The sequence below is a fragment of the Geospiza fortis genome, unplaced genomic scaffold, assembly GCF_000277835.1.
Source record: "Geospiza fortis unplaced genomic scaffold, GeoFor_1.0 scaffold381, whole genome shotgun sequence".
NCBI lineage: Eukaryota > Metazoa > Chordata > Aves > Passeriformes > Thraupidae > Geospiza > Geospiza fortis.
Window position 1 is genome coordinate 2,935,854 of NW_005054348.1, and position 12,024 is coordinate 2,947,877.

Consider the following 12,024-nt stretch of genomic DNA (forward strand, 5'->3'; position numbering starts at 1 on the left):
AAGAGTTAAGAAACAACTGAATTTTTAACAACTTTCTTCAGCTAGAGATGACCATAAATTTTACAATGAACAGTATGCACCTGGGAGGGAATTCTGTTTTCAAACATGCAAAACTGATTAACTGGCAGCAGTTTTGCTGATTACATTTGCACTCCTCATAGGGAAACACATTGTCTAATATTCTCAAACACTTCTTATTTCACTATGAAGCATGTACAGAATTGAATGAGGCAAAAAAAACCCAAACAAACATAAGTATCAATAAACATAACAGATTGTAAAATTAATATAGACAAATGCAGTATTAAATGAATAATGACTTAACAAACTCAGCATGAAAAACACAAGATTTCATTAACTTCATGGACTCGACGATTTTTATATATATTATTTGTAAGGGGGCGTGGGAACAGGATTGCCATCAGGAAATTGAAAATTAATTCAAAATGCAGACCTCTTATCAATTAGTATCTGGGCCATGTAAGAGAGAGTAGATTTGGCTATTTTTCCTACCAAAATGGAATTCTGTAAATGTCACTCATGACTACAGGAAGTTTCCTTGAAACTCTGGATAACCCTCCTTATACTGCAACTGCAGAGAGGGGTGCCTAGGGGTAGGAGGAGAGAGCACATCTGCTTATTCCCTCTACCTGCTGATTTGTCAGCACCCATGCTAAAGCACACCTGAATACACCTAAGCTGGGTCACCAACAGCTACACTCCTACATAAACCAGGCAGGACTCATCTACATTTTGCACAGGGCTCTGTTCTGTTGCACCAGGGCTATGTTGCAGATACTGAATTATCTGTAGGCAGATATTGAATTGATCTGAACACACTCAGAAAGACTAAGATCTCAAACAGATTTTTACAGTTAGTTGTTTTCACATGTGTTAACTCGGATCAGAGTTGACCACTAAACTTCCAAACTCCCAGATTAGAACTGGATGTTAGCTACACATCTGTTCAATTTTTTTTCAATTCAGTGAACTGAATAAATTACAATCCTGCCATCCCATTTTAGAGTATTACCAGCTTTACTCTGCTTACCCTGAAGGCTCCAGTAAAGCCTTGAGGGGACAAAAGCAGGAAGGACAGACTCTAAACCATCCACAAAATGTTGTAATGTTTTGTTGAAATGAAAGCTTTAGTGTTTACAGGACAGAAAAGGTCTTCATTTTCTGCAGGATTCCACAGCTGCCAAGATGTCTTGCAAAATGCTGTTTCTGTTTTCCTTACTAACCTAGAGAAAGAGAAATTAAAACTGATGTCATTTCATGAATAGCTTCTATACAAATGTTTACTTCAAAAACAAATCAAAGCAGAAATTCCAATGCATTTCTTTTTCAGTGCAGGAATGTTGAGTGTCAAACACCTGCTTTCTTCTGCTACTGGGAACACAGTATGCTAAACCCACAAAAGCCGCAATTGAATATTTAGTGATCTTTTGATTTAATTGCCCGTGGTATTTTGCAGTATTATTCAGGACTTGAGTAACTAACAAGAATCACTCAAAGAACCAGCATGTACTTCTGTCATTACTAGAAATCCTTTTGAACTACCAAATTTAACCTTCCTAATATAAAGTGGAGTTCTTATGCCTTCATTACTTGAAAGGGTTGTATTTATTAAGATGACAGACCTAGTCAAAAACATCTGCAAAGAAAAAAAATTAAAACAGTCTTAGCAGCATAACTCTGTACTCTGAGAAACCTTGTTGCTACAGGAAAGAAACACCTTGGAAAAGAAATAAAACTATTTGAGCAAGCTGGGGTGCTCTGTAACACAGTGAGATATGCCTTTGGCTGACCACTCCATGGGAATACTGGGCTTTAAGTCCAGCATATGTGAATACAGATGACTGTAAACTGCCAAGCAAGTGCTGGTGCTTGCTAGTCAGCTCAGCTCCCAGGGACACAGAGCTGGGGGCTGTGTGTGTAAATTATCCCTTCCTGACAGACTGGGTCCTGATCCAGAGCCCTGTGACCCACAGTGCCATGCATTACTCACTCAAACAAAACCTGGGGAGGTGACTGGGATTGTAAAGGAGTAACAAGCAACTGTAAAGCATCAGCAAAAGCTTCATTTTAAAAAGTCTAAGAATTTTTCCCCATTGTTCAGATCCCTGCAGAGAGGGCAGGAAGAAATCAGACAAAGACACATGAGCAGAAAAAATAAGTAAGGCCACTCATACAAAGTTGTAGGAAAGCTGTTTGATGAGGAAAGAGACACAACACCATGCACAGCATAAAACTCTACCAGCAAGGTTCCACTGCACTCCCTGTATGTGCATTTAGGATGTGAGCACAAGAGCTTGTATCTCTTCCAGTACTACAGTCAATAATGACCAGGACAAAGTATTACCATTATTATTACTGTTGTTGTTAAATAGGTGACAGTTCTATCTGAGGAATTTGGCCTGAGAAGCTACCACTATTTACAGTCACCCACATCGTATCCAAGTGCTGTAAACCAACACTGTAAGACCTACAGACAGTGGTCTCACCCGCCACTGAATTCAAGACAGCAGATCAACATGGGACTAATGAAAGAGCGACACTGAAAAAAAAAGGGCAGGGGAGAAGAGTAATGAAAAGGAAGATCTGTCTGAAAATGTCACTGTTTTTACTGAGAATCAGTCCAAGCTTTATAAGATAAACAGAAAACCCCACAAAAACAAAGAGAGCAAGACAACAAAGAATGCTCTTCAGTAAGGCTATTGGGACCCCGAGGTAAACAATACACAACACTGATGAGCCAAACTAAATCTCACAGCAAGTGTACTGATATCCTGACTTTCAAAGGACCTTCTGTACAATTCAATAGCTCTTCCCACTCCTTCACAGCCAACAGAAACAATACTACATTTTATCTATCCTTTTTCCATACCTATATGCCAGAAGTCCAGTGAGAGCAGCAGAGAGAAAACGCCAAGTGCTAGGAAATTTTCACAACTGTTTTACAAAGGCTGTTTGATAGATATAAGTCTCCTCTTAAGATGTGGAGACATTCTGTGCAGGCAGCTTTCCCAGAGAGAACAAACCTCCCAGTATCTGTACTGAATGTACAAACAGATGGGTATGTTTTTAGAAAGGAGTTGAAAATAACTGTAGATGCTGCTTATATTAAGCATTTATGTAATCTGGAGGAAATTGCCACCTAGACTCCAAGCAGGCAACTATAGAGGACAAAAGCCTTCTTCCTCTAACTGTTAAAAATACCGTCAAGGAAACCACTCATGTACAATCTGTTCAAATGGAACCTTTTCTTCTCCCTATCCATTTAACTATTTTGTTTCTTAATAGCCATATGCAACCATACTTCACTAATGGGTTTCAAGCAAGCAAAATTAATAGATGGGAAAATGGGAGAAAATTAGTATCTGCCAGCTGCTAAGGATAACCTGATCCTATTCATGCCACCATGTCTGCAAAACTACACAGACACAGGCAGTGCAAAAAGAGCCTCTGTAGTTTCACTGGAAAGTTTAGTTCTCAGCAAAATGAAACTGGGTAACAACAGAAACAAATGTGTTAAATATCAGGGCTCCTATCGTTAAGTGCCCTAAACATAATAAATTAAACATTTAGGACCAAATGCTGAATTGCTTTTAGGGCATCTGGGCCCACTTACACCAACAAAATATGCTTTCAAGACAGAAGGGACTGTAAAACACCAAACAGCTGTTCTCTCCTCAGAACTGTCCTGGTGACACTAGGAGCAGGATGAAAAAACTGAGATGAGCTATTTGAATGCAGCCTAACTCCATATTAAGTGACAAAGCAGGCAGAATGTTTTTGGAAGATAGCCACCTATTTCTGTACACTTGCAGGCACCATCCAAGTTAGTAAGAAATTACTGACTGTGAGCTACTTCGGCACTCCAGGTTTCCCCATGCCACAGCCTGTGAAGAAAAGAGCTGGTGACCCAGTATCCACTTCAGCTACTGACACCTCTGACTCTCCACGGGCAGGTTCTGCTCCTGCTCCTGCACACATTTGAACCAGCTGGGAAAGAGCATGCAGTGTGTCACTGGAGCAGGAGAGACAGATGCTCTCCTGCACGAGACTTCAGCTCAGCAGGTCTGCGACACCTGGGAATGACTGCAGTCTGTCACACATTTCACATCTATGCTTTTGGTTAATGGATACACCAGAGATGTCTATTTCATTAAAGAAACATGCACGTCCTAATCTCAGCAGTGTGGACAGGATGGGTCATTGTTTTAGTGAAGATCTTTTAGCTAGAGAAAACACTGCTCCATTGAAATTTACAGAAAGACTTTTGCTGGCTGGAGTCAGTACTTGAGAGGAAGATTTATCGGCAGACTGATAAAGCTGAAAACCAAGGGCTGAGTAGCCCCTGCCCTCTGAATATCACCTGATAAAACAAGACAGTAGCAGCCTCAAAAACTTCCTTGAAAAGCCAAATGCTGTTTTCCAGCCCCGTTTCCTCTCACAAGAGGACCAAATGCATGCACCATGTCCTGCCATGACTGCAACCCAAGCACTGAATGACTGGTACTTTGAGCAAGGCTTCTCCATCCCCTCTTCCCCAATCCTCCCCCTGTAAAGCTACTCATACAAAATTCACATTTATGTGCATATCTGTTCAACAGCCTGACTACAAACACGTATCAGCTCAGTAGTGGAAAAACCTAGGGGTTTATCTCTGAAAGGAATGAAGAGAGTTGAATGCTTATGCAAGGAAAGGAATAATCTCTCATCCTTCCTCCTACTGTTGCTTTAGCATTTAATTAAATCAGCATTTAATATAAAACCAGAAACTGAAGATGACGATGGGACCCTCAATTAAAGTAAAGCTGAGGAGCTTTGAGCACTGCAGGTTTTTAAGCCAGCTTTGAACAGGAAACAACATAAATCAAAGGAGTGAGAGGTGCCTTTGTTTTTGTGAAGCATCGAGGACACATACTGATGTTAAGGAAACCTCACACACGCACTCCTAGGAACAGGGTAAGTTTTGCAGCGGTAAGTTTTTTGAGAACTGCCCTGATCAGAAATGTACTCTGAGGCCATAATATTCTGAAAATTATGCCTGTAAAAGTAACATAATGAATTCCAAAATTGGTTCACTGACTCCAGAGAAAATACACTCAATTTACAACTGTCTTCTATAAATCATTCCTGCAAACTCCACTGCTGCTTTTTTCCTTTTCTTTTTTCCTTGAATATGACTACTGGTAATATTTCTGCAAGCCAGTCTGGAAAAAAACAAAATAAGCTTAAAAATCTGATTGTACTTTAGAACTAGATTTAACTCTTAGGAATAATGAATACCTATACAGTAATAATACTACAGCAAAGAAACCTTTTAAAACAACTATAGCATTACTTCTGCAGCCCCACACAAGCAAAGCCAGCTGTGTGAGACGGCTACAGTTAGTGCCAAATGGGATTTTTTTTTTAATAAGGTGAACACCTGCCCATTAAGAATAAAATGGAAATGAAAAAACTTATTTCATGCAAGCTACCCACAGCTATCAATTGGCAGTAACAGTTTTTAAGCAGAGCCAAATATAAACCAGTAACCTAGAACAGAAGGCTCTTTAAGGATATTAAATATTACTCACATTGAACACTTTAACATCTTTCCTACTTCTTATTTCTTCAACAAGATCCAGTGGCTTTCCCTTAGGTATTGGAATAGTTCCAAGCACCACAGTCCCCGAGCCAGCCAGCATTTGACGAACAGCTTGAATAAAAGCCTGGCTGAAGAGTTCCATTTTACCAATCTCATCTATGACACAAATTCTTTTCTCTGAGTCACCACCATGGTTTACCTGTAGAAAAGTGCACCAAGACACTGTAAACAGCAAAACTTAGAACAAGCAACAGACAATCTCTATGCTGACAAAAGAAATGCCTCCAAAAGAAACAAATTCAACTGTAACACAGGAGAGAGCAGGAAGTCAAAGATACTGCTGGAAAATTATAGACTTATAAATCTGTAATTTCTTTTTTAGGACAGATTTTCAGAAGGATGGAAGCAACTATACAGTATAAATACCAACTACAATAGGAAATATCCTTAACATCAGATTTCCTTTAAAGCAGAAACTCATAATGGTCCCATATGAGCTGCTTGACAATTAAGAACTGCACTTTGCCTACAGCAGCTCTCAATCACTCTGAGGGTCAGCAATTGTTAAAAACTTTACTCTTCACACTAAACTATGCATGTAGTGATTACATCTGATTATGTGATCAGTAGTCACACAGAACAGGTATCTAAAAAGAAGACTTCCATTAAATCCAGATTTGGAAGTTTCTCCTCCCGTAGTTGGGATGATGGAGCACTTCACTCAGAGCTACTGGCTGTCTGCAAAGCTGTCTGGATAATAACCAAGTCATTTGCAAGCCTCTCTCACATTAGAGCAGACAGACATTGAGATATACCTTATTCTGTAGTCCTAGCCACTGGATAGCAGGAGAGACACAGTTAACCACATTAGAGGCTTCTTTGTTTTTTCCATTAAGTGAAGGCTGTGCTAAGCACTGCCATGCTGGAGGCAGTTGGAGCAGCAGGGAAGTCCAGGAGAAAACAAGGGTGATTGCTATTGAGGAGAAGGCAGCTCACAAAGCAGAGGAACTCTTCAACTGCACTGCCTACCCTATTTTGGTAAAAGTGACTGAGAACTCTACTCCATTACTTGTAGAAGTGAGGAGAAAATAAACTCAATTCAAAACCATTAGAGATCCATGAATACGTACCAATACAAGCCACACAGTACAGAAACTAAAAAAAAAAAAAAAACATCGAAACATATCCCCTTGTGAAGGCAAAGTATTTGCTTCTGGGAAAGTGAAAGAACTGTATAACATGCATTCTAAAATCCTTTCAAGCTAAGTCCCTACTGAGTAGTTGTTTTATCTAAAAATCCTTTCATAGATCAGTGAGCCAAAAAGCCAATACAAGTCACTAGGTCACATATTGAGGAAGAGAGTATTTTGCTTTGAAAAAAAACCTGAAAAAACTATCTGTCCTGCCTGATAAAATTTACAGAACCAGAGAGATCTTCCATTGTAGGATCTAGCCTTTTCTCACTGGAGTGAAGAAAGCCTTAAGAGTTGAATTTGTCCTCAAGCCTCAATGGGCATGCGTCCATTCTGTGCTACTCTCTCATCAAACCAGAACATACCTATGACGCTGCTACCCTCATTCTTCATTTGTCTCTCCTTGTTTCAGTTCTCTCATCTTCCTCACTCTCCTCTTCCATTTTGGGTTATCTTTATGCGTGACCACATTCCCACAAAACTGATAAGCAGCACTTTCTATGAGCATGGGCACATGCACTGTGTGACTCTGCTGGCCCCAGTTCTTCTCTTCACTTTCTTGTACTTGCAGAAAGCTTTATAAGTAATGGAAAAAATTCAACACTGCTAACACTTTTCTAGGAAGATCTCTCCTGGATTTCAGTGGTAACAGTACAGCACTGGCTTAATGAAGTATTTTTAAATAAACTATCTTCCTATTTACTAGCATCATAAATATGGTTACAGTGAAATTTAACATATAAAAGTTGTCCCATTTTTTATTACCTCCCTTCTCCCTTACCCCAACATCCTTGCTTTCCCACTTTCAGACTTCAATGTTATTTGACAAAAACAAGAATCAGATCCTCAATCTCATTTTTGCTCCTTGCACCTCTTTGGGCTTTTTGTTTTAAGTTCACCAAAAAATCCCTTCTTCCTTGTCCCCTTGAGCTTTGGCAGTATAGAAAAATCACAACAGGATTTTTTTAGTAGTACAGTTCAGCAGCTACTGCACACTGTCTGTGGTATGCTATTGCCGAAGTCAAATCTGTTCTTGTTTAATTTTGGAGAGGGGAAAGGTTGGAGTGAGAGAGAGGTAGGAGAAGAAAAAAAGCAGTGACATAATATTAGCAAAAGGATAGCAAAAAGATTGTGTGGGAAGTCTTGTCACAGCCAGAGCACTCCTTGTGCAGCAGGCTACATCCCAAATAATCAGGCTGGCATTATCAGTCTGCAGGTATTTATACAATGGTAATCAAAAATACTCACTGGATTCAAGAAACAAATGCTTCTACTCTTGGAAGATGGAAATCAGAGGAAGAGAGGGGAAAAAGTCTGTAAAGAAGAGCAGCAGCAAAAGCCTTTTTCTTAGACCCACCGATTCCATCCAGTTCTCTGTGGTAAGCCACTTGTGCATTTTGTTTGCTTTCCAGTACGAAACAGTGACATAGGAAGAAATTTCCTATCTGCTGCCTCTTCAGGTCAAGGAGGTCCTGCTCACAGGACTGCAATCTCTCCAACACCACAAAAATGACAAGAGAACAAGCCAGATTTGCCCCTCCAGCTTCCTGACTGACTTACATCAGAACTAGATCTACCCAAGTAACAGGCCATTAATTAGTATCAAAAACTAGCTGTGTAAAAGGGCCTTTCAATAACACTGACTATCATAAAGCATACATTAATCAGCAGCTTGTATAAAATACTCACATTTCTCAGCATAGGTAGAACCAACTGCTCAAATGAAACAAGGTCTACAACATATTGTCCAACCCGGTATTCACGTCTTGAAGCAGAAGAGTCAGAACTGGGACTGAAAAAGAGATACACAATTCCTTCAAAGTACTGAGTTTAGTGAGAATTCACAAAACTCATTTCAAGTGAATTTATAGGAAGTTATCCAAATAAATCAAATCCCCTTAATTCTTCCTAAGGAGTAAGGGAAAGAAATTCTAAACCATGCAGTAAGTCATACTGCAGATAGCTTGCTATCAGAAAACAAATATACCATTATGCATCCTTCACAACTATGCAAGCTCAAATTTCAACAGTGTATAGAAGGACAATGGCATTTAAAAGTCAGCAGGTACATTTACACTGAAATCAAAACTCATGTCTGCAGTTCAGATCTTTGAATTTTGTTATGTGACACTACAGACAGCATCATAGCAGCTGCAGCATCTCAGTATGGGCTGCACAACCCTTAATCTTGGAAAAATGCTCACTTTGCATGCGCTGTACCACACTGTGCTAGGTGCACTTCCGTTATTAGCAGAGTGCAAATTATTTTCACATCAACTCTGTGTGAATGAGATGCTAAGGTCACACTGGACATAGGCCAAGTTTTGCACTAAGTATGAAAATCTAAGCCTAGTGAATCAGGAGAGAGTGTGAGGCATTCTGCACTTCAGAGGCCCCTCTCTGGAGCTCTGAAATCCTTTTTTTCTTAAAATTCAGACGACTTTTGTGGACCAGTCAAATGTTTTTTAAAACAATGCTATATGCAATTTCCCTTTTCATTTTCCACTTCTGTCTCCATAAATCAGCTCGTGGAAACACAAGAATCTTTCTCCCTGCCCACAATAAGCTACTTAACTGCATCCCAAAGGGATGTGGCCTCAGCACTGTTTCCTCTATCTGGTGTAAAATAGCCAGTAAGGGAGAACACCCCTGCCCAGCACATTTTCAATATTTCACTGTGCAACAGACACTGCCTATATATACAATAAAGGTATCAGCCAAGACACAAAAACCAAGCAAAGAACTTGACCCTGAAAGCCATGTGTGCTGGAAATACCTTCTGGAGGAGCATTTAACATGCTCCAGTCCAAAGGACTGGAGCAGACACATAAAACAATAAGCTGCTTACAGTTATTAAAACTTCAATACCTGACTCTAGATAAAGGTCCTCGGTTTCCAGACAGAGTGACAACATCAAATCCTGTTCTCCTGCCACCTTCTCTAACTTCCTGTGTGTAAAATCCATCAATGGGAACCCCTGAGGATTTTAGAGCTTGAGTGACTTTCTGGATCAAAGTAGTCTTTCCAACCCCTAAAAATAAAGAATGGGAAAAAGCACACAGCATTAATCTTCTTCTGCACTAAAAGCCCATTTTTTAAATGCCACAGTAATGATTCAGTTCGGCAGGAACATTGATTACTTTTGAAGGTTGCAAATTACTTTTTCTACATGGTAGGAAAGAACAGAAGTATCTTTTAACATTCACGCTGTACTGACGCTGTAAAGTTTCACAACAGATTGGTACAAATATCCCAGGCTACCAACGAATTTGTTAGCTTAGATGATGCATGAGCAGGCCACAAAACTTACCACAAGGCAGGTGGCACAAAACTGATATCCAAGCTTGCTGGAAGACTGACTGATGAGTCTCCCTTTCTACCACTGATATTCACCACTTTTAAGATCAGAGCTAAGTTCACCCCCTTTTTAGATCAAAAGGTCAAAGCTGACTGCCATTACCAGATGCCTAACTGGCACAAAGGACACACTTCTTCCACTGATGTCCTAGAAATCAGAAGCACTCAATGTCCCTGAGATACCAAATCCTTACAAAATCCCAACAACAGAAAATTTTTCCTTCTGGTAACAGAATCAAGAGACATTTTGACTAGATACAGAGAAAAGTTTGTTTATAGTGAGGCCAATGAAGCCATGAATGAGGTTGCCCAGAAAGACTGTGCAGTCTTCACAAATACATACTTTAATGTTTTCAAGACATGACTGGATAAAACCTAAAGCAACCTGGTCAGGCCTGATAGCTGACACTCCTTTAAACTTCCTCAAGTCCCTTTTGACATTATCTTCTGACCCTATAATTTCATTTTCTTACTCTAAGACAGGTCCTTAAACTCTTGCCACCTGGTATCTCCTTGCACAGTCTGATGCACCTTTTACAATGTGAACACTGGCCATGTTCCAGACATCCTTTTAGTTTTTCTCCTCTGCCATAGTACAAGTACATCCCCCAGTGATCTCCTTTTAAACTCATCTTTATTGCCTCTCACAAAATTTAGGGCTATCACTTTATTTTTGAACACAGCTTTAAATAGTTCAGATGATAGAAAATAATCCTGCAGAATAAACCTTCAAATTCCTGGAGATAAGGAACACAGACCAAACATGAGATGTCTAAAAATGACAACAGAAATAATTTAAACATGCACACACCAAATTTCTAATTTAGGAACTGCTTTCCTAACAGTCAACACCAATGACAAAATATTCTGTGGCTTCAAAGGCATGTAGTCAAATGCCTAAGCAAACTTTTCAAATTTGAAGAAGAGGGCTTCCTGGCAGTTGAACAACAAAAAAAATTACAAATGTGGCATCCTAACATCTTTTCAAGGCCTTGTCTCTTGTAAGTGAATTTATACTAATTTTGCTAAGTGGATTTGCTATCTCTAATTTTTTTACATTCATTCAGTAAACTGCCAAACAAGCTAGTGATTCAAACTAAGTTTAAGGAAGCTTGAAGTTAGGCATTTGGCTAATCAAAACAGTACATCCAATTTCAGGTAAATGAAAAGACAAGACCTAAGCAGCCCTAACCTCTGCATCTCCTGAAAGGCTGCCCTTATTCAGATGGCTGGAAAGCCAATGTGAAATGGGTGGAATGTATTCCTATCTCAGCCCAACAGCAGCATTTTAAATTAATTCCAGTCAAGACAGGCATCTGCAAGATGTTCACAAAAAGGAGAATGCTTTACTCCCACAGCACAAAGGAAAACTCTGCAATAATAATAACTGGTTAATTTCTTTATCAATCGTAGAGTTTGACCCTCATACAATGTCCCACTCAGCCTCCACAATAATCAGATTCCCTTACCATGGCATACTACTTCACTGCTTCAACCAAAGCCTGCCCATCCGCGACCAGTTATTACCTACAGCTGCACTTCACTGAGGCTGGAAGTGCTAAATCACTACAATTAAGTTGCCGGAAAGATGAGCTCTCCGAAATTATTAATCGCTGCAGTTTATACTGAAGCAGGATTACTTGTCCAGGAGGTGGTGTTTTTCCCCCCAACACTTAACTCCAGGGCAGAAGCCAGGGACAAAGCACCAGCGCCTGGAAAAGTGCATGCCTTGGAGGACCGGATGGAGAGGTAAATTAGTTTATTAGGAACAAACTAATTAGTGCAACAGCTCTGACTTCGACCAGGCGGAGGAGGGGGCTGGAGCTCTGGGCCCGCAGCCGCGGAACCTCGGGCGGTGCCGGGCCCGGCTGC

General features: G+C 40.1%; 1 protein-coding gene and 1 long non-coding RNA gene across 2 annotated transcripts in view; one reads left to right on the forward strand and one right to left on the reverse strand.

Annotated features, from left to right (window-relative positions):
* On the reverse strand, positions 1-10,708 carry NTPCR (nucleoside-triphosphatase, cancer-related). Its single transcript, XM_031058763.1, has 5 exons — positions 10,684-10,708; positions 9,664-9,826; positions 8,485-8,587; positions 5,592-5,801; positions 1-1,244 (listed from the first exon to the last, which is right to left on the reverse strand). Exons 1-5 carry the CDS (start codon positions 10,706-10,708, stop codon positions 1,176-1,178), a joined length of 570 nt encoding a protein of 189 aa, XP_030914623.1. The 3' UTR covers positions 1-1,175.
* Positions 10,709-11,814: 1,106 nt separating this feature from the next.
* LOC115948118 overlaps positions 11,815-12,024 on the forward strand; it is a 13,284-nt gene continuing 13,074 nt past the window's right edge. The window contains exon 1 of the long non-coding RNA XR_004081963.1: positions 11,815-11,901. This is a non-coding gene — a long non-coding RNA (uncharacterized LOC115948118). The remainder of the gene's footprint in view (positions 11,902-12,024) is intronic.